Genomic DNA, 23,093 nt, shown 5'->3' with positions numbered 1-23,093 from the left:
GTTTTAAGGGGCGTCATTATAATATTTTTGAAGTATTGTGATAAAAAACACTTCAATTTTTTTATCTGTGAAATGGTAAAAATGTTGGGGAAGTCTACTACTGAACTACCCGTTCTGTAAGGAAATGATGAAAAGGAGAATCACGAGATGACTAAATAATGACACGATGAGTCAAAACCATGAGATGCTACGTCAAAAAAAAAGATGGAAACATTTGGTGAACTTTTCACCAGTTTATTTATTTATTTTTTTTCTGGTGGAAATGAGTCAGTTTGCTGACTCAATAATGTAAGTTACAGAGAAATATCTATCCAAAGTTAGCTGACGTTAGCTAACATTAGCCACCATTCAACGAATGACAGAATCCAACCCTTCGTGTGCCATTGGTTCTTTCAGCTTTCCGTAGCTTTTCTGTAGTTTGGCTTTAAATGTGTGTGTTGTGAGTTCTCAAGGCCTTGTGTATTGCTGTTTCCTGACCTCTTCAGCTTCATCTGAAGAATATTCTCCAGTACATGAAGGCAGATAGGCTCTTTGGCTCTTTCACGACACGTTAAACAAGGAAAGGAAGCAGAAAAGGCCACGAAAGCACAAAAAGGCCCTGAAAAGAGTCAAGGTTATTCACAAAGGTCTGTTGTTGGCTCCATATGTCATCTGGACTGGTGATAAAACGCAGAGGGATGGTTAATGTTCCATGACACAAACGCATACAGAAAATCCATAGTGTTGATTTTAGGGCTTAAACATCGAAACGTCAATGTGCCAATTAGAGCATGACAGGAATAATATCCTTTTCACAGAGAGAGAGGGACAGAGAGAGTGAGAGTGATGAAACACAACAAATAAACACAGACGTGTTTACGTCATCGTTACGACTACACATGGATTCAGGGAAGAACAAACTGGAGAGACGGAGAAAAATCCGAATGCATGAGTAGAGCTAAAACAATGATGGAGGTCTCGTCCTGTGTGTGTCAGCAGCGCAGATGTCAGTGGTCATCTCCTGAGAGCGCACACAGCCAGGAGGAACGAGTTTAACGTTAACACATCTGGATGAGCTCACAGTGATGCAAACTGAAGCTCTGACACAATAACTCCCTGTCTGCTAACAAACAAAAGCACTCTGAATCTATATAAGTAGATATAAAATGTGAATGAGGTTGCAAATGCAGCTAATCTGACATCCGGTAGCTTTCTTTTCTTTCTACCTTCTGTTCCTGTACGTGAAAATGTGCTGGCAGACTAAATGTAATTATAAAACGTAACAGTGTCTGCTAAATGCATTCTGGATCAATTGCAGGAAATGGACATTGGACAGAAAAGACGCCTTGAACGTTGCTGTTTGGTCTTGCGCAACTGAGGCGACAGCGTCGATGATCTGTCTCTACCACATCAAACCTCTCTGAGACAGCACAGACACTCGCACAGAGAGCGAGTCCTGCAGTCCTGCATGTACTGTTACCCAGGGAATTACTGCAGCCAGACCACTGAGTGGCAGCCTTGTTGGCTTTTCAGGCTATTTAACAAACCGCATTCTTTCACTGCTGTAGGCTTTAAGCTGCACAAGTCACTGCAGCTTAACAGCAAGATACAGAGATTGAAAGTGAAAAAAAAAAAGCTTCCGACGTTCAAGACCACTCAAGTGTGAAGCTGCCTAATGCATCTTTAGTCTGGCATACACTTACATGTTCCTTATGTATGTATCTGCTGCTGTTTCCCTGTGCTTCTGTGCAGAGTATGTCCTAAACTGAACTAGAATATGTCCTAAAGCTAACCCGTACATACAAATGCAGAGTGTCAGTGAATAGCTTAGTCTTCCTACCTGAGTAGTGCTGAACCAGTTGCTGCAATGTTTCAAACTGAGCCCTGGTGGTGATGTAGTAGCCGCCGCTGTCCAGCTTACGGATCTTATAATGCTTGACGTGGTCGCCTTTAACATCGTCCCAGTCTCGTATGGACAAGGAGAAGGCGCCTGGGAGGGGGGACACACAGATCAGGGGTTCAGGGAATGAGGTCTGAGCGACTGGACACCAAGAACTTGTGGACGTAAAATATAAAGAATAGAACAGGTTGTATCACACCGGTTGATGTTGTGAGTTTGTGTCTATGCTTTTACCCTTTGTGGTTTCACTTTCACGAATGAGATAGGTGCCCCGCGGGTTGCCGGTGGACAGCAGCTGCCTCTCTGCGTCTTTACGGCCCAGTTTGCCAAAGTACCAGCTGCAATCACAGACAAAGGTTATTGTACTTCAACAGTCAGTACAACTGATCAACAGTGTACAGGCTCCCTCTTAGTCAACACTGTTGACTAAGCAGATCCTATGCAATGACTTAATGGTGGGAAACAACTTGTGTTAGACACAGTAACTTAAGCAGAGTGTCTTTCAGGAAGGAAGTTATTTACTGTATTAATCAGAGATATGACAATGAAGAACATGGCTGATGACCAACACATTCAAATTAAAGCTGCTTGGCTCCACATGCTGGGAAAAAAAAACAGAAATCCCCCCTCAGTATTTAGGGGCCCGTGACCCACTCACATCAGTGTTTCTTTCCATGACTAAGTTTAGCCGACTTCCCACACAAAGATAACACTTTGATACGGTTTTTGGTAGCTTTTGTTCGTCATTTCGTCTTAAGTCTTACAGCTGCTTGTTTTTTAACTAATGTACTGTGTATGGGAAAATTAGAGTCCTTACCAAGTTCCTACTTGATCAGAAATATGCACAATTTTAAAAGTAATGCTAAAACTAGAATTACTGCCTTGCAGTTGTACACCTCTGCCGGTCCGAGGCTTGGCCAATGAAGCAATGAGTCTGACAGAACATGAAATTCACAAATTCTTAAAACGTGGATTTATCATTCGGTCTATAAAGCAAGAGAAAACCCACACAAGCACAGGTAGAACATGCAAACTCCACACAGAAAAGCCCCCGAGCAACCACTGCACCACCGCCCGCCTAGTTGTTGCAGCTCCAGTTTGAGTATTAGGCTGCGACTGCTGCGACATTAGCTGAGCACGTGTATGCTTCCCAGAGGCTGAACCATTTGAATTCAGGACACTCCATTAACCTTTCTTTACCCCCCACCCTCAGGACAAAATTTACCTTTTTTTTTTTTTACCCCATGATGGGTAAGGCTCTAAGACAAAATTCCCAGTAGGCTGTTTATTCTGACCAACACTTTCACACTGTGTCATGTCATGAACACTGGATCTGCTAGTGTGACTTTAAAATTTCAGTTTAATTATATTTCTTTTGGTTTTTTATATTAGAATTTGACAGCCTGCCTGTCATGTAGTCTGTGACCAGCTGAAGGCCGAGGAGTACTACTGTTCAGTCACAGTCTCTACACTTATTCACAGCAGATTGAGTAGAAACCTCCAACAAAGCTTCTTTGCTTACCAGCAGAGATGTTTTTCATGACACTGAAACCAAAAACAGTGGTCAACAGTGAGGTTGAAGGAAAAACACAATGTTTTTAACACCACATGAAAACATGGCTTTTGAAAGTGTTTCTCACAAGGACTGAAACTACGCTGAGAGAAGTAAAAAGACAGGAACTGAGAGCAGTTTGACACCGCAGTGTGTTTCACACAGGTAGATCTGTGTTGATAACACATCTGCACATCTCACATCTGCCCTGCAGGGACAGTAGAAACTGTGGGGTGATGGTGACTTTTTTTCTTTCCTCCCTCAGAGGGTTAACTCCGCACGTGTGGCTGTCAGTCTGCGGCCTGGTGTCCACTAATCTTAAGCTACTTTAGAGCACGTCCTAGATGAAAGTCACCAGTCCTGGCCCAGTGTACCGTGGGTCTCTGAGGAGCATTCACACACACACACACACACACACACTACTTACTCCTCAGCCTGGATGGAGTCCACGGGAGCCACGTAATTACTGGGAATGTAGCCGCTGCCACCGGTGGTGAGGGAGCGAGCGTCCCACCAGTCCCCTTCACTGAAAGACAGGAAAGGGTTGGGACAGAGGAAGAAGAGAAGAAGAGAAAAAACACATTAATACAGTTTATTTTATACTATATGAGCTGACATTCTTGGTGCCACTGAACACATCACAGTACAGCTTTAGTTTGACTTGCTTGCTAATACTGAACATGTGGAAAAACATATATAGGAACAAGTGAGTAACACAGAGTGGTTTGTTAAGCCCTGCAGCCACCCATACTAAAAACTTATATGACCTCTCTCCTAATAAAATAACATATGACACAGACATGGATGGTCTGGTAATACACAGAACAACCAATAAAAATCCACAAAACCTGATCACTGAAGTTCATAGCCTCCATTTATTTGACCTATACCATTTTCTTCAAGTGAATAATACTGCAAAACAATATTTTAAATCATTCCAAAGAAAATGTCACACTTTTACTCCACTTGCTGAAAAACAATTCTTGGCTTTCTTTCTGATCGTGAGATGAGAAGAATGATCTAATTTCATGTGTATGCGTGGAGCTGGAGGACGTCTTCAGCCTGGCTGAGTGTGAAGATGGGAGGCAAGGGGGAAACTGCTAGCTTACTAGCTAACGTACCAGCACCTCCAAAGCTCACTGATAAACAGACGGTATCTTATCATTTTTAACCCACAGAAAAAAAAAAATAGGAAAAAAAAGGTTTTAAAAATTAGAAATTATAATTTCATCTTATATATGGGTTGAATTAGCAAGGTGCAACACAGCAAATTAGCAATATTTAGAGGTATTAGCGGGTGTGTTTTTGGTCTTCACACAGAGCTAGGCTAGCTGTTTGCCCTGCTTCAGGTATCTATGCTCAGCTAGGCTAATCACATCTTGACTCCAGGTCCATGCTTTGGCTAGAAGCCAGCTATTTTCCCCCTGCCTCCAATCTGTGTGTTAAGCTAAGCTAAGCGAACCACGCCCTGACCCCAAGGTCAGAACCTGATTCACAGAAATGAGACTAACTTCAGTCATGGGACGGAAGCATATACAAGCATTTCACAAAATGTTCAACTGTAGGAGAAACACAGCTGAACTGTTTTATCCATCCTACAGAGCTGACACTGTTTTTTAGCCTCTGCACTAAATTGCTTGTGGGTGATGCTGGTGACACATGAATCGAGGTTTAGCCGCTTTGAAAGTCTTGAAAGTGGAAAAAAGGGGCAGAGGAGGAGGGAGGAGAGGCTCCTTAAAGACCTCTCAGCCTGGACGCCCACACAGCCATTAGTGTCTCTCTCTCTGCTGTCCTCTGTGCATCTCTTCCTCACTAACCACCGGCTCTTTTTGGGCCCATCTGTCCGTCTCTGCGCCTCAAACTTGTTCATCTGTCAAGTCACTCAGCTGTTCATCCTCTATCTTTCATTTCTCTTCCTTCATATTCCTTCTTTCCATCACACCTCCTCCTGCTCCACTTATTTTCATTTTAAAAGCCTAAAAAAAAAAAAAAAAACCAGTTTATTTGTCCACATTACTTTTAAGTACCTGGACTGTTAAAGTCATATCAAAACATGAGGATGAGAAACAGAACTTTCACTTAAAAGGCATGAAATTCATTCATCACTTCCCACATTTTGATATATGCCAGATTTTAAAAAGGGAAAAGCTAAAGTAATGTGGCACCGTGAGCCCGTCAGACTGTTTAGTGGCTGACTTTCTGTCAATTCCTATTTGAGGTGACCACTAAAATGCCAACGTCTGACCATTATGTGTGCAGCTTAAGAGGAGAAATCAATCAGAAAACACTTTCAGCCTCGAGGTGTTTATTTTGCTTCTGTCAATAACGGCTCAAATTCAAAAGGGTATGACGCCACCTAGGGATCCCTTCAACACAGACACAGTGTACACATGGACCACAAAGTAAAGGGGGAAAACTGGTCTGGGTGTGGTGTTGTTCCTCTGTGAGCCACATCGCACGTGAGATGAATACATTTTCTAACATTTCCCATCATTTATCTGTCCATGTCCCACATCTCCCTTCGTCTCGCCCTCTGTCTTCATTCCTCATTCTTCCACTGTCTTCTTCACACACACACATCAGTATCCAGCTGCCTTAGGGGACAGCTAGCAGTAGTGGTTTACCATCCGTCATTACCAATGCTTACACATGAATGCACAATTGCACATGTACATTTCCTTCCCTCGTCCCCGAGCTTTGACAGTGTCTCCCTGACACACTGTACCACCCGGCGCTTGTTTCTATCACGTCCCTTACACACCAGGAGGGAATGTCTGTGGGTGTGTGAGACAGAGAGAAGGGAGCAGAGGAAGGGGGAGGAGAGGCGTTGTTGGTCCTTCATTTATGCTGAATAAAGCCATGATCGGGGATCGCCTGGGGACGACATCCCAGGCAGAAACAGGCCTGCTTCCCTTTGTTCGCAGAGGATCCCTCAGGAGAGGAGGGAGGGACTCAACAATCCGCCTTCTGAAGGAGAAAACTATGCTGGAGTCAGAGGATGTGTTTGTGCGGTAGAAGATGTGTTCGGTATGTGTGTTTGCATGAAGCCAGAGAGACATAAACAGACGGGGCGGGGTGGGCCCCAGACTGTCCCGCTGCCTCTTTTGTCTCCAGAAACAAACCCCCTTAAAACCAACTCTGCTCCACCGCAAAAAGAGAGAAAACAACACGAGTAAACAAAGAACCTCCCTCCCGTCTCCAAACGGATTCAAACCCTCTCTCCACGTGGTGACTGCTGACGAGAGAGAGGAACTAAACACAGGGCTGTGTTGACTGAGAGTAGTCACACAGTACAAAACCATTCACAACACCACAGTGTGTTTTTGAGAACAATACTAATTGAATTTATTTACAGTGCAGACTTGTAGCTTTCAGTAAAAACTGGAGATACTTCTTGATTATGTCTGAAGAAGCTACACAATAACGCACTGACTGGTGGGTTATAAACAGCCTGAGCTGAATGCAGCGCCTTATAAACATTCAGAGATGGAGGCCTGTTTCCTGGAGGATGCCATCACAAAACAAAAAGGGACAACACTGCCGTCTGTCAGCCGAGGCAGCTCGCTGGGATCTCTGGTGGGGCCCTGCTTCGCAGGAGCTCCGCCTGTCTGGGCATCTGTCACTCACTCACTTCCTGCCAGCTCTGACAGGCCCGGAGCAGATTGGGGATTTTAGGGCTTTTTCACCTGTGTCCAGCAGGGGTCAGTCTGGCTGGCTAGAAGAAGCCCAAAGCCCGCATTTGAGGCTGGCTGAAGCAGCGAGGCGTGGGCAGATGGAGGGAGGTGAGAGGAGGGAGGGAGGAGGGAAGAAGGGGTGAAGATGCAGCCCTGTCTGGCTCCTGCTGAGGAGGAGCAGAGAGATGGAGGAGGAGGTGGAGAAGGAGGAGGAGGGAGTCTAGGCTTTAATGACGCTGCCTTCCTGCTCTGGCTGAGACCCCAGCAGGGACCCAGGTGTGCGGTGGAATGTGCAGGATGCTGGCTAGGACCGGATGCTAACTGGGTGTGGTGAGGAGGAAGACTGACCTTACTGGGCCACAGGCTGAGGTGATAAGGCAGGCACGTACAGTAGAGACACGTGCAGATCATCAGCGCTTGGCTTACAGTAGTATTAACATTTCACATTACACTTATAACTAACAATATTTAACTAACTACCAGTATTATGCTAAGTGCAACCAATAGAATAATACAGTGGTATTTACTAGTTTGGTATAAATACCATCCCCATAGTTTCAGTTAGTTACTAAACTGACCTATGCCTTAATCACTCAGAATCCGTGGTAATAACAGGGCTGACATAAAACATCTCATTCCACAGGCTGTGTGTTTGTCTATGTGCACAGAAATCAGAGATGTATCAGTATAATGACAGCTACATACAAGGCAATCAGCCTGATTATGAATCAGTGGAGTCACAGTAACCCTGCTGTACCTCTGCAGTTCATGCAATTACAATCAGATCTAAAGGAGGACAGGGCCAGAGCGCCGTGCCAACGGTGTCCCCCCCTGTGTCCCCTGTGTCCTCAAATGTCATTGCGCCACTGCAAACGCCCAAACGAAGAGACAGGCAGCTGAGGTTTGCTCCGGCAGGATGACACATGGCCTCATGTAGACAGCAAGGAAAATGAAAACCATCCCCGAGCTCAGGCTACGATGGTTAAATAGCTGGGGGATGATCATGCCTCTCCTCCCATTCACACACACACACACACACACACACACACACACACACACACACACACACACACACACACACACACACACACACACACACACTGCAGTGCTGCTGACTGGAAGAAAAACTAGCCAAACATCATTGTGGGTGTAACAGGGCACTTCCTGTCCAAGTTCAGAGGGAATTCTTGGAGGAACACCACACTCATCACTGCTGGCTGGAGACCCTGCTCCACCCTTTGTAAACCTTAAATAAACAGTTCACCACTGATAGTCATATTGCATGTTCAAGCTACCACTTTTACCTCATTTGAAATGCTTTGCAGCCTTTCATATTGTGCCCTATATAAAGCCACTGCCAATCCTGACTTTCTTAGCCATTCATTGGATTTCAGCCTTTTTTCATGAGTAAAATGATTCAGTTTTTTTATCATCCCACAAAGTGAGGTAGAGTTGACGTATTTTTAGGCTCTGGCTTGCTCCAGATTACGGCACGAAAACACTTCATTTCCGTGCACAAGCTGCCACTTTTACCTCGTCCTGTCTGCTCCCTCTCTCTCAGGGAACACCGTCGCCTTTAAAATGGTGATAAAAAAAGAGAAAACTTGCATTCCTCCTGAGTGCAGATAAGCAGCTGCAGCTACTTACGTGCTGTTGATAATCTGGAACCGCTCTCCTTTCCTGAAGCTGAGGTCGTCTTCTGTCCGTGCCTCGTAGTCGTAAAGTGCCACAAAGAGGGTGACTCCTGCAGGACGGATAAAAACTCAGTGTCAGCGCTCGGCAGATAAGCGAAGGGAAAACGAAGCTCAGAATCACACGCCGTGCTGAAGCATATCGAATGAATGAGGATCAACCTCTGGTTTAATTGTCAGTTATGTTGAGTTTAATGGGAACTCGTCAAATTTTTACAGTTGATAACTTATGACCAGGTATTTACCAACAATGAAACTTTAGCTTTGTAAATGTATTTGGTAATACTTCTATATTTACAGTGAAATTACATACAGCCATTCATGGTCCCCAGAGGATGAACTGTAATAACTTTTGTGATCTCCTGACTTTTGATGTGGCACCACCAACCAAGACAAAGGCTTCAGTTATCTAGAAAAACATCTACTTGGTGGATTGTTGATAAATTTGGTACAGATATTCATGGCTTCCAGAGGATGACCCTGGACACCATGGGAGGCTGACATTTTTTTGGTTTGGACTGAAATGTCTATTGAATGAACTGCTGTGAAATTTGGTATTTGGTACTGAACTGTAATAACTTTGGTGATCCTCTGCAACCCTCATCTGTACTTTGTGTTAAGTCAGGGGTGTCCAAACTGTTCCACAAAGGGCCGCTGTGGCTGCAGGTTTTTGTTCCAACCAATGAAGAGCACACAGTTTGACCAATCAACTGTCTGAAGACTGAGATCAGTTGATTAAATGAGTCAAGTCTGGTGTGCTGCTGCTTGGTTGGAACAAAAACCTGCAGCCACACCGGCCCTTTGTGGAACAGTTTGGACACCTCTGTGTTAAGTGTTTAGCATGCTAACACTGTCACACGCTGTCATGTTGATGTCATATGACTCCTTTCCTCAAGATGACAAACAGTTCTCAGGAAGACAGGAGGAGCATATTACTCAGGCTTTTCGAGTGTCATCACTCAGAACAGTTATAAACCCTTTTGTCTTTAGACGTGGTCAGATGACATGTAGTACCTACTAGCTTCAAGCATACTAAACCCCTTTGTCTTGTAATATTTATACTACATATTATTAACCTTTACTCGCTGTAATACATCACTCTCACATCTTTCCTGTGGTAACTGGCTTCATAACGGCAGAATCAAAACTCTTTTTCACAAAGTACTTGAAGTCAGCTTCTCTTCTCCCAACTGCTACATCTCCCTTCACTAATCCTACTCATTTCACTATCATCACACAAGTAAAAAAGAACAATGGCTCTGGTTTTAATACCTCCCCCTATGGCAGTTCTCTCACAGCAATATTTTCTCCCCCTGCTGCTTATTGTTCGCTTGTTGCAGAAGTGATAAAGTAATTTAGGCTCACTGTAGGATGTGTTAACAGATAACAGCGGGAGGCTAACAATGCAACTGAAGAAGAAGAGGAAAAGTGAAAAACTAGACTGTTTACCTGTTTAGATGAGGTGGGTAGGACATTAATAGAACAAAACAGTCCATAATATGAAGGTATGATAACAGAGGAAGAAATATGTTTTGAAAGAAGAGGGACACACAGGTAGCTGTGGGATCTCAGGGGGTCTCAGGGGGTTCAGTACTGCTTCAGTTAAATTAAGGCAAACTGTAAAATTAGATTCTGAAAAGATGAATCCTTCATACTTGCTTACTTTTTAAATTGGGTTGACAGGGTTATACAGTAGTTTGAGAACTCCATCCATGATTGAATTCACAGTCTAACCACTGGGAGTGAATAAGACACTGAGAGCTTTACTTGTTGACTCGCTGTGTATCAGCTAAATCCTTCTAACACAATAACAGTGGCTTTAGAAAGGTGCACTATCGTCCTTAGAGGCGAGTGTTCCTGCTTGCCTGAAGCAAACCCACCGCCTGAACTGCATCAGCTGACAGTAATGTGAACCCATCTTTGCAGGGCAGCCAGGGGCTGCATTGGACACTGAACGGTCCAGTGACAGAAGCTGGGATTTGGGCTGCCTCACTCCAGTTTGACTCACAACAGACAGGCTAAAATCTCTCTAGATAAAAAAAAAAACCAGTGGCCTGAAAAACCTTTTCAGCCATTCCAGTATTATCTCACCAACAACTCTGCAGAGGGACAAGACAGGGAACATCACAGTGGCTGAAACTGAGTAGAATTTGTTGAGATACTGAGAAATGTTTTGACTTTCCATGTCCCAAATCCTCAGTGTTCCCACACAGTTTCCTTACAGCTCATACCTACATCCTCTCTCATGCTCCACCAGCAATAAGATACAAGAAAATGGTGATCATTTTCACACTACCACAAGTGAGTTGTTGTGTGTGTAATCTGCCAGTGTGAAGTCACAGCACCAGGGTTATGTAATTCATTTTGAATGCACAAAGTAGAGACTGAGACTAAGTCTAATCACAGATGAAGCCTCTTGGATAATCCAGCCATCACAGCCACAAAAAAAACAAACAAACTCTCATTTAAGTCTTTGGCCTCAAAACAACACAACAATGTCCCTAATTGCCCATAAAATAAAATAATTACCTGCAATTATCTTTAAATCAATTCTGCTCCAGACCTGATCTGATACATTAATATAAGATCGGACCGGTCAAACTCAAGGGGCACACAACAAGGCACTAAACACACGTTAAAAAATAAAAAAACAAATTAAAAAATAAAACCTTTTTACCTTTCGTTTCTGTTCCCACTTTCCAATAAGCTGACTTTCCAACCTGCAGTCTGATTGTGTGACTGCTTATGTTTCCTGCCCCATCAGACCCAGACCTGCATTCCCAGGTCTCAGCAAGCAACGCACAATGTTGTTACCACAGAAGGAATGATGGGCAAAGCTATGAAGGTGAGACTCAAGTAGTAATAAACTGCAGAAGAAGACACACGTGTTGAGATGAGTAGCTCTCAAAGTGTTTTCCTGGGGTCTGAGGTGACTGCAGCTGTTAAGCTGTTTCATGCCTCTGAGTGTTTGACAAATGGAAGTTGAACGGGCACTTCTTCAAAGTCCACTTAAACTCTCTTGATTGCATTTATTCAAGTCATTTCACTTCAGACACTCTCACTAGGCTGAGGCTTTCTGGGAAATGTTGATATGAAGAGGGTATGCGAGGCTCTTGCTGATAGCACTGGAGATAGAAAGGACCTGCTGCTATTCATGTGATAACAAACAAGAGAAGAGAGGGGGGCGACTGTTAAAAAGAGACAATCTGACTCTGGTGAAACTCTTTGGTTTTCTAACCTTCGCAAAAGTAGCAAGACCCTGAACGCATCGCGGCTGTGGTTTGCAACGTTCGGATGTTCCATTAGGTCGGCAAAAGTGGGCGCTGAGTATAAACTGGTTTGTTGATTCACTTCACAACTGTCTGCCGGGATCCCACTCAATCAGTTACATAAGGTCACAGGACTGGCTGTGAATTTCCATTTAGGAAAAAAAGACATCAGCAAAAGATCAACTGATAATCAATGAGATGTCTGATGCCAACTGCAATTTGGGTCCCTCTGCAGTGCGACTGTAGAGGGGGTGATTGTGGCTGTTAGGCAAACAAGCTAAAGGCAGTTGTGTTGTAACAGAGGCTGAGAGGGAACGGTGGCTTATGTCCAAATGCCCCCCCACCCCCCACCCAACTGGGAGAAAATTAAAAAGCTAAAACCTCTCTCCCCTCCTCTGCCTCTGTGTGGATTTGGATTATACAGTGCAGAAAATAATCCACACTTTGAGGCAGAGGACTCCTGCTAAGTTGAGTGGAAATGCTGAGTTCCTCTGCACAGCAGCCTGGGCTCAGTCAAACATAAAGGATATCCTGAGTCGGAATATTCGCTACCTAAACAATGAGCCGGGCTGCACAAAGCCCCATGCTAATGCCAACCGGACGTTCCTGACAGGGCTGGGGGCGGGGTCAGGAGTGGAGCTGTAGCGGCGGTTTGCGAGGCAAGGATTGTCGGGATTTTGGGATGCTGTGGGAAGTCTTTAACAGCACCAACAATGCTGGTGCTTCAGCATACGGAGGTGTGTGTGTGTGTGTGTGTGGGGGGGGGGGGGGGGGGGGGGGGGGGGTGTGCTCACACGCTGTAACTGTGTGGGAATGAAGAAAAGAGGAATGACCTTCAAGCTTCAGTCTGTGCTGCAGATACTTTCCCTGTTCAGTCAAACACTTAAGACTCAATTCTCGAAGAAAGAACCCTTCAGATGAATTATTTCTCCCCTCCATGTTTCTTCTTTGTAAAACAACACCCGTCTCTCAGTATTTATAGTTTTTATCCTCACATTTGCTCCTACACGATTACTCAGAGGCGACAGGGAGGTTTGGACCAGTATTTGCTAACCCAGGAACTGATCAGTGTTCTACTGCATGCCTGCAGTCAGGTTAGTTTGCCCAAGTCCAGTATACAGCCTGATCTGTTTGCTGCTGAGCTGTTCTGTACCATGGCACATCAGTGGTGGTGCAGGTGGAGAGCAACTACTCTTACTACTACTCTACAAAATCATAGGGCTGTTTGGGTCCAGCTGTTGAATCTGGTGAGGAACCTGGACATCTGGTAGCACCTTTTGAGCAGAACCACGATTAATACTATTGATGCTGATGCGGCTGGGGGCATCTGATCAGGATTTTGAGCATTACATGTCCCTTACCAGTTCCACCACGAGTCCTCAGGGTTCCGGTGTGAGAGGAAGTGCTGACCCCTCCGAAGACGGTCATCCCCTGTCCGACGGGGGCGTGGAAGTTGTTGTAGTTGGGGATGGCGGTGACCCCGAAATTGGGGTAGTGCTGCGGTGTGGGGTCTGCCCCATAGTGGTAGCCCGCTTCATGGGAGATGCTGGTTTCTCGGTTGTCTGTGAGTTTGGTTGCTTCCTTATCCTTGCATTGCACACAGCCCATTATCTATAATCTGAATGAGGACAACAAGACAGAGGGGGGAAAAAGGTTGGTTTAGACGAAGCTCGACTTGAGCGATAAATCATGGAAAGCGGTTCGAAAAATCAAAACACATCAAATAGATAACGTCACATCATGACTGCGCGATAAAAATCCCGCAGGGATTCAGGGTGTGTAAAAACCCATTTGGATCCTAACTCTTAACTGAGTGGAAGATTGCATCAAACACTGGAATAGCACTCAGCAGAGCGCATACCTCCCCCAAAGCCAAACAATCCTACACACGTCTAGCTTTTATAATAGAAAAATAAAAGGAAAAAGGAAGTAGTATAACATATATGATTTATCTGTCAGAAAACACAGTAGGTACAATTCTGTGTGTGATGAGGATTTTTTTCCACCAGATCCAGTTTACTATCAGGATCTGATGTAAACCCAATGTTATTTCCTGAGAAGTTTACGAAAATGAAAAAACAAAACCAAAAAAAAATCTTGTTAAAAAAGGCCCATGGTCCATCACTTCACCAACTTCAGTACGGTTCGGTGCTTTCTGTGTAAAAAATAAAATGTAGGAATAAAATCACAAACAGGCTAACGCAGCCTTAATGCAGGCAATGAATTCAACTTCTAGACTATAGGCCTGACTGATGGATCGATAAGATGAAACGTGCTGTGCTCCAACGTGCTCCAATGCACAGCACGCCGAACACAACTGAACCCATCACTCTGTTTAAGGTTTTCACTTCACGCTGCTCTCTCCACAGATGACAGCCTTCCACAGATTAGCACTCTGGTCTGGGAGGCTGAGACCTTTTTTTTTTTTATAGCCTGACACACAGCTCGGTCTCTGTATGACTCATATGAACAGTGTGTCTCTTTCATGGTCAGGAGGAATAACGGTTCCTATCACACCGATGTCTGGGGAGGCCGGCCGGAGAGAAGAGCCAGCCGGGGAGGCCCCCCCCCCCCCCGCCGCCAGTGCTCTGCTGTCAACACTGCCAAGCTGATCTTGATGGAGAGTGAGTGGGAGGACAGAGCGTGTTTGGCGACTGGATGCTGGTGTTATCGTGGAGCCGGACAATCAAAATCGAGCCTGAGCTGCCAGAAGTATACATCTTCACCTGTCTTCCACATGTTGGATGTGATCAAAGCATTCAGCTCTGCTCTTTCTCCTGACGTCTACCTAAGCTGCAAATTCTGACTTTCTACTTCAGAGGCTGGAATTTTGAGTTATGGCAAAACACGGTGAGAATGACATCGATTGAACAAAAACACTGACATAAAAATAATTTAACTTTAAAGGTTTCTAGAACGATTTGGTGTTACACTTTCATAATGTTGAGGGTGTCACAAGACACAGATCAGTCTGAGTTGAAGCAGCGGACATCCTTATCTTTAAAGTCCCTGCTGTGGGTCAAGATCCAAAAACTGTCCCCTATACAACTCTGCATTTTTCAACATTTTGGTCACTTCCTTAGAAAATTAGCACTAACCACTCAGTAGAGCGCACCTTGCAATGTTACAGAAGTTGATTTAAAAAAAAAATTCTTGGGTCTGTAGCTTTAACCACGCCACCGCACCAAAATATAATGGGTTCTCCCCCGGCCCGTGGACCATCCCTCCGCCAAGTTTGGTGCAAATCGGTTCAGTACTTTTTGCGTTAACATTCCTGCAGAAGAACTAAACAAACCAACCAATAAATAGAAATGGGTGAACACATGACCTCCTTGGCGGAGGTAATAATGACATATTTGTGGTGTTGAGATATGAGTTTGTACAATTTGATGCAGATGCTTGATAATAATCCGGATGTGGGGAGAAAGAAGAAAGAAAATCCTGAGTTGTACTTACTATGTTTTATGGAAAATAAATCACTTATGTTGTCAGACTACTTCCTTTTTCCTTTTAATTTCCTATTATAAGAGCTGGACAGAAATGTAGGATAGTTTGGCCTTGGTGGAGGAATGCAATCTACCACTCTCTTTTACACGCCCTCTAACTTCATGTAAGAGCAACACAACTTCTAATAAGGTAATTGTCACGTAGGAGTTGTGGTGCTGTATAAAATCGGACTTTTATAATAAGCTGGGTTGGACTCTATTCACTACAGACAGCCATGTTGTTGAAAAGAAGGAATGTTTCTGTTGTTCATGTGCTTGTATGGAGTAATGTACATACAGCTGCAGACAACAGAGACTACAGACAAAACATCTTGAAATATTTTTGCTGAATAGTTTGATTACTAGACCAGGATGGTCTCTGCCTCAGCAAAATTAAAAGCTGGGATTTAAAAAAAAAAATGACACAAGCCACACACACCACAGCCGGGTACAAGATTACCCTCAGACAATTTTGTGCAGTCCCGGAGGAATTAATGCCATCTAATTGTTTCTCTGCAAAACAAGGAGGAAAACAACTGTGTGTTAGCGTGGTTTATCAGCGCAGACACAACAGGCGATAAATCCAGACTCTCCTCCGAAGACAAGAGCGCCAGTCTCGCCTTCAGCGCCGCTCTGTCCTCAAACGTGTCACTTGAGAATGTATTTCCCTCCCTGCGTTTCTGTCTTCCCCTCCCCTGCTTTCGTGCTTGTCTCCTGCCTCAGTTGTGTCATCTGACTTGCAGAGAGGAGCAGGAAACGTATTCACTTGTGACACACTGTGAGGACAGAGAGAAGAATAATGAAGGAGGAGTGTGGGCTTTCCCTTTCTCAGGAGCTCACAGGAAGGAACCAATCAGCAGTGTCTCTGACAAAACCATAACCGCTCTAAATTCCCATAATCACACACCAGTGTGACAACAAGCTGCTGGAGACGAGAGGCTGAAAAGACTGTAAACCAACTAAATATCACGACAATGACACCATGGTCCCCCAGAGGAGGATTTCTAGTGGTTTCCATTCCAAACCGTGACCTTTCCTCAGGCCACAATTTGAGGCTCATGTGAAAAATAATCTAGTGATTTACGTAGGCAGTCTGTCCTGAAACTCGCTGAGTACAATCATGTTGCCCAGAGGATGAACTGTTTTCACTGTGACCTCTCCACGACCTCTTCTCTGGCCCAGGACAGGTCTATATTTTTAGTCCTATTTGTAAGTCTTATAGAGCATCAACGATGTTACAGTTTAGAGGGGAATAGTGTAAACTATGCTATTTTCTGCAGCTACAATTTACAAGAAACGGGTCATGTAAACGCAACATTAAACTAAATCAGCAGTAACAGTATTCTCCCATCCAATCTCCCGTCACTCTTTAAGACCGCCATAGAACCACAAGTGGAATTGTTTGTTGCCCAACAAGAGCAACAAGAGCGGCATGGCTCTTCTAAGGAAACTACCCAGCTGACAGCAATTCCTCCTTGTGGACGTTCCATGCACCTTTTTTTTTTTTTTTTTTTTGGCGTCAAGATCACAGCTTTCACAAAACGATCAAGTGCCACCCTTGTTTAGGCTGGGCTCTTTGTTAAATGCCAGTGCGGCCGCTGAGAGACACCCTCCTCCACCAATTAGCACAGCAGCCCCACACTGACTGACTGACTGACACACCATGACCATTCTCTTTCAACATAATTACAGACGGATCCCTCAGATGGCACGCTGGAGCAGACAGAGGCCGAAATGCCCGTCAGTACAATCAGAGGTTGTCACAGGAAGTGGGGGTGTGTTGGAAGGAGAGAAATCTTACCATACTATTTGTGTTTTTTTTTTTTTTTTAAGCCAAACAAGATAACAAGCCAAGCACAAGACTTTGAAACGGAGTGCTGTGTCTTTTCTCTTTGTGTAACCTTTGCTGGTGTGAGGATGTGAGGAAACAAACCTCACATGAGGCAGAGTGAAATATCACCCTCGCGCTTCTTGTAATCACCTCGGTTTGACCCATGTTAAAGACCCGGGCATCACCAGGCGACGACAGCAAGCAATGCTACGCTCGGTGCAGAGACTGCAGAGCATCTCTAATCGTATGTGCTCGCAGCACTGACTCAAACCACAGACGGCTCTGCATTCTGACTCTTTACATAACCCGTGACTGGCAGAGGCAGACCGAATCGGCTTTCAGAAAGGGAAACAAGTGTATTGATCCCTCTGAGCTGGAATGAAAGCTGTTCCGGTGCAGTTGTTAAATGATAATCGTCGGAGGAAGGATGATGGCGGGTAAGTCTATTTTCAGGGATGAGCGAATGACTTAGCATCACAGCTACTCATGCTGGAGCTGGATGTAGGTGGTTTTGATGGATTCTGATTAGTGTGACCGGAAAAAAAAACCGCAGAGTTATCTCCCTGAGATATGAAAAGCACCGTGGAGGCACTGCTGTCACCCTGAGTGACATTACACATCAAACAGTCAGTTATGACTGTATCTGCTGCTACCACAGGCCCAGCTGGAGCATTATTATTATTATTCAAGTCTGCTGCTGGCAGCAACAGATACAGCACGACAACGACAACCACACCACTGTCATCCAGTTTTGATTCATCTGTTGCTAAATCCTGATTGGTACAGTGACGTATGTGTACCACCCTCTTCAAACAGCGTGAAGGGAACAGACAGAAACCTCTTATGTGGAATAATCCAAAGCGGTTCAAACTCTAAGAGAAAAAATGTTTTGCGGTACTGCTCACAGTAAGAAGCTTGAAATCAGGAACTGTTTTATGAAAGAATAAGTAAAAAGGATTACGAGTCTGATCAGACATTCCACGACGGCTTTTGGTTCTTGACCGTTTTCGATCCTCCGTTCTGTCGGACACGTTTTGGTAATTAGGATATCATACAGATAAAAAAAACAACAACAACAACATAGTTGTCAAGTGTCTTATTAAGTTGTTATTCCACCACACATCTCCAAAACATGTAAGTCTGATCTAATCAATTACATCTAATCAATTATCTTAAGCAGTGCGATTATACTGGAATCATGTTAAATGCAATCTGCTTCTCTACGAGGACAGCTGTGACAGCTCTAAGCCCTGTTTGTCCAGCTCCTTCCTCCCACAGCCCTCTGCAGGCCTCAGTAAGGGCCGATGTCATCTCTGACTGCTCTCTTTGAACTGAAGCCTCTTTCATCTCTTTATTCCCCCTTCCTTCCCTCCTTTTCACACAGCCCCTCTCCGCTGATGAATTATTCCTCCTTCACAGAAAAAAAGCCGGCACCTGCTTTGCTGTAAGGGGCTGTTTTGCTGTTTACTCCCCCCCTCCCGCCTCTCCCCAGCCCAGAGGGGCTGCAGGAAACAAGTCTGGAGGCGACTACCCGACTGGAAAGCGTCAACCAGCTCACAGGAAAGGACCATCTGAAATGCAATTTCAAAACAGGAATGATGATTCTCCTTTCAGAATAAAAGCTTGATGATGCAGCTACCACTATGCAATTTTCCATATTCTCTCATGATTCATATCAGACCATGTTCCTACCTCTTTGAACATGAAATCAATGAACCCTCAGGGAAAATCCAATCACAGAGCAGGACACGACCAGCAGTGGAGTCGACTCTATAATTAGTTAACGTTAAAAAAAAAAAAAAAAAAAGCTATTCGCATTACACTGGATGGACAAAATTCATTAGGCTCTTTAATTGGAGCCAAAGACCTAAAGTACCTGAAGATGTAAAGAGCGTTATTAAAGGAGTTCATGAGATGAGAATTGATTAAGACAGCGAGAAGTAAGGTGCTGTCCAACTGCGCTCCATGTCTACAAAAAGATGGAGAGGGGAGGTGGGGCGGGGGGGGGTGAGGGAGTTGGTCCAGAGGCACGCCCTTGTCCATTTGTGACTCCAGGTGAATAATTCATGGTGGCGGCTGTGCAGAGCTGAAGGTATGTGTCATGGAGAGAGAAGCTCCCTGCCTGCATTTGTATTTGGTGGGGAGGGGGGTGGGGTTCGTTAGGAGCAGAGGAGGGAAGGGGGGCTCTGAGTGGTTGGTGGAGGGAACACTGTCATATATGAAACCCCTCAGGGAAGACTTTTTCCATCCCTTTACTTGGTGGAGGGCTGAAGTCAACCCTTGCGGGACTGTGTGTGTCTGAAGGAAAACACCTCCAGCAACATGGCAGTGGAAACAGGGTGGTGGGTAGGAGGGGGGGGGGGGGGGGGGGGTGGCAGCTGCGAAGAGGTTGGCTAGTAATTTGTTTCACAAAGATTGGGACATACATGTGGGAGTATATATCCTTGACAAGGACACACTTAGTATACTGCAACTACTCTTTGCCATTTTTATACTGTTACTGTGCTGCTGGAAACAGATTCACTTTACCTGGCAGGTGCTGTAAAGAGTGCAGAGCAGAGAGGGCCAGAGGAGTCTAGGGATCACTAGAAATCTTTCAGACCATCACTTATCCCTCTGTTCATATAAAAAATATCATTAAGTTCAGCTTTAAAGTTTCTGTTTCTGTGCAGCTTCTGTTACAGCACATAGCTGTCATCCCTCTCAGCGTCATTGCCCCTGACGTGCTCGTGATTTCAGCCTGTCTGCAGCTTTGTTAGCTGTCTCATGTTGCTTTGAGAACTCAGATCAAAGTGCTGACTAACAGACATTCTTCATATCTGACGGCAGGAATTTAACAGTGTGACCCAGTGTAGTCGATGTTTGTTGTCCTTTTTCCGAGAGCTGTTCAACATTCATTTGTCTGCCTCCGGCTCGTATCACAACATAAAGATCACTCTAAGTGCATCGATGCAGCACTGACACAAAATTTGAACATTTTAATGAAGTCATCTAATTTCAATATGAGTGAATTTGCTAATTCAGGCAGTTGAAAAAGCGGTGACCTTTGAGCAGACAGAGAGAACTGGAGAGTCCAAAATGGAGGAAGCTATCATGGCAGCTGCGTGGCACCACCCACAAGCTCCCAGCACCACCTATTTCTGCTACTCCTGTGTCTGCGATGGCCTTTTTTTTTTTCCCCTGGTCAACCAGCATGACCACTGAAACCTGCTGTTTCTCACCCCCCTGCTGTAGTACAGACAACGCATCGTGAAATTATTATTCACTCTGCTCTGCCGGCGTGCTGTGCCCTTCATCAGGAGGCGAAGAAGTGAACAGGAGAAAGGAGGACAGAGTGGAGGAAGAACAGCGGCTGATAGGGAAGGGGAAGAGGAGGCGTAGGTGGGCGAGTGAGACGGAACTGAAAGTGAGAGAGAGAGAGTTGACAGGGGGGGGGCGGAATGGAAGGCGGCGGGTGATGAAATGGATAGACACGGAGAGCGGAAAAGACAGGTGGGTGCGAAGGAGGAGGCAAGTGCCCCAGACACTTGACAAAGCGAGCAGGCTAATGACAGGCTCTGGTTGTCGTTTGCTATGCTGACCCCCCCCCCCCCCCCCCCCCCCCTCCCACACACACACACTTCTCTGTAGGGGGGGACAGCCTCATCTTTGCACTCCCCAGCAAACCACCCTGCCAGTGTCGTGAGGCATCCCACAGAGGAGGGAGGAGGCCTGTGCCAGTCAAGGTTACACAAACGCACAGACAGATGAAGGGATGTACAAAAACACGAATCAAACGCACCACAAAAGCTCTCCACCACTGCTTGTTTTATTTGTACACACTCACACATGCCAGTAAATTAGTGAACTATCACCACAGCAGCATCCCAATCATGATGACAGAGAGCTGGGTCGCCCCAGTTCACCCATCAGTTCAGCTCTAACATTTTCTCAGCCTCAGTGTTCAATCACAGGTCTGTTCTCTGAACTCTGTTCTCTGCTGCCTCACCTCCGGGTCAGACCTATAGCTCACTGTGAAGGCAGCATTATTTATCACTGTTCGCTGCTGACGGTGTGTAGGAGGAAGATGAAGCGCTAAGGAGATGGGACAGAAGAAAGGAATTGATTAATCAGAATCTAAAACTACAACACTCTGCTGCTCTCTGTCGGATTTAGGGGAAGTTTACCCAAGATCCATACGTCCATTATCCATACCGCTTATCCCTTAAGGGTCACAGTCATTGGGTGAGAGACAGCATGAACAGGTCTGTCACAGAGCTGCCATATAGAGACAAACAACCATTCACACTCACATTCACACCTATGTGAGTCACCAACTAACCTTCGGATGGCATTTCTATAATTACTTCTATTCTATCATTCCAACCAAACCAGCCATTAGTCATAAACCAAACCAGTCATTAGTCATTAACAGCTTCTTTTTCTGGTGCAGGTTAGTGAGACAACAATGTCCTCAACACAACACACACACTGAAATTAGCGAGTGAAAGATGATGCAAATCACAGTTACTGCTCTGTACATAAGCAACAACAGTGAGAACGTACATGATAGCAGACACTTTTATATTCAGTAATTCATACTGTATATGACATGGAAAAGTGTCTCTAATCATGTAATCCTAAACACATATGTTTACACACACTGTATTTTTTTGGTATGAGACAAAAGCCTCTCCTGAATGACAGCTAAGGCGTCAGTCCTCTGAGGGCAACCCTCATTCAGGCAATCCTGGCTTCACAGCACGGGGTCAGTGAGGTCACCTGGGCACATCACAGACACGACACGGCACGGCCGCTGCTGCAGCAGCTGCGATTCCCGCCTCCCCAAACATTCTCCTGCCTCCAGGGGAGGCCTCCGCCATGCAGGCTTAACCATAATAAGGGAGAGGGCAGCCTCCCTTTTCCTAGGAAACCAGGCTAGGAAAGGAAAATACACACAGCTGACCGGCTTGGATTGAAAGGGAAATGGGCATGGCTATTTTTAGTTGGCCTGAAAACTGACTACAGCTCTGTTACAACTGTAAATGATTTATGACCTCGAGACAATGTCAGTAAAGGGAGGAAATGATAAAATAAGTGGAACAAGACAAAAGCACATCTCTCCCAGTTTTGGGAAGGTTGCTGTTTTTGAAATGCCAGGATACTGCAAAAAACCACTGTAAGCACTTCAATACATACATGAGTAGCTGCTACCGGCCTCCCCAAGGTCAGCATTTAAGAGTTAACACACTCCATTTTGGCCCTGAGTAAGCATTCCTGCAATTCAAAGCCTAGTGCCTGTGATGTGTGGTTTGAGTTTGCTTCAAAGAGACTGGGAGGAGTAGAGTCTACAAAGTGAAGGAGTTGGGTGAGATTATCTTGTTTTCACAGCTCTGTTTTTTTATTTTTTTTTAACAGCACGTGCCGCTGCATGCTGTCTGTCTGAGGAAGCTCCAACCCCCTTCATTAAAAATCACAGAATCTCCCCCCCCCCCCCCCCCCCCTTTTTTTTTTTATCCCTCTGTGTGTGCTCTCCCTTAGCCCGTACAAGCCACCTCCCAGTACAGAGGTGATAAAGTCCTCAGAGAACTATCTCAGCCAGCAAACAGCCAAAAAGGCACATTGGGCACCAATGTATGTTTGTTTGTTTTATTTAATGCGCTGCTGCTCATGGTTTATTCGAGTCAGCAGTGTCTCCTTTCCAGCGAGCTGTCAAAAACTTGAGCAACCCTT

General features: G+C 45.0%; 1 protein-coding gene across 4 annotated transcripts in view; it reads right to left on the bottom strand.

The window, feature by feature from the left end:
• fynb (FYN proto-oncogene, Src family tyrosine kinase b) overlaps nt 1–23,093 on the bottom strand; it is a 53,916-nt gene that overhangs the window by 8,018 nt on the left and 22,805 nt on the right. For all 4 annotated transcript variants that reach the window (XM_041063725.1, XM_041063722.1, XM_041063724.1 and 1 more), the window contains exons 3-7: nt 13,427–13,683; nt 8,753–8,849; nt 3,859–3,957; nt 2,114–2,217; nt 1,820–1,969 (exon numbers count right to left, since the gene is read on the bottom strand). In XM_041063725.1, coding sequence (XP_040919659.1) covers nt 1,820–1,969; nt 2,114–2,217; nt 3,859–3,957; nt 8,753–8,849; nt 13,427–13,673 — 697 coding nt within the window. In that variant the 5' untranslated portion in view covers nt 13,674–13,683. The remainder of the gene's footprint in view (nt 1–1,819; nt 1,970–2,113; nt 2,218–3,858; nt 3,958–8,752; nt 8,850–13,426; nt 13,684–23,093) is intronic.

The sequence above is a fragment of the Toxotes jaculatrix genome, chromosome 19, assembly GCF_017976425.1.
Source record: "Toxotes jaculatrix isolate fToxJac2 chromosome 19, fToxJac2.pri, whole genome shotgun sequence".
Lineage (NCBI taxonomy): Eukaryota > Metazoa > Chordata > Actinopteri > Toxotidae > Toxotes > Toxotes jaculatrix.
The sequence above is the reverse complement of the archived record's forward strand: the minus strand, read 5'-3'. Positions and strand labels throughout refer to the sequence as shown.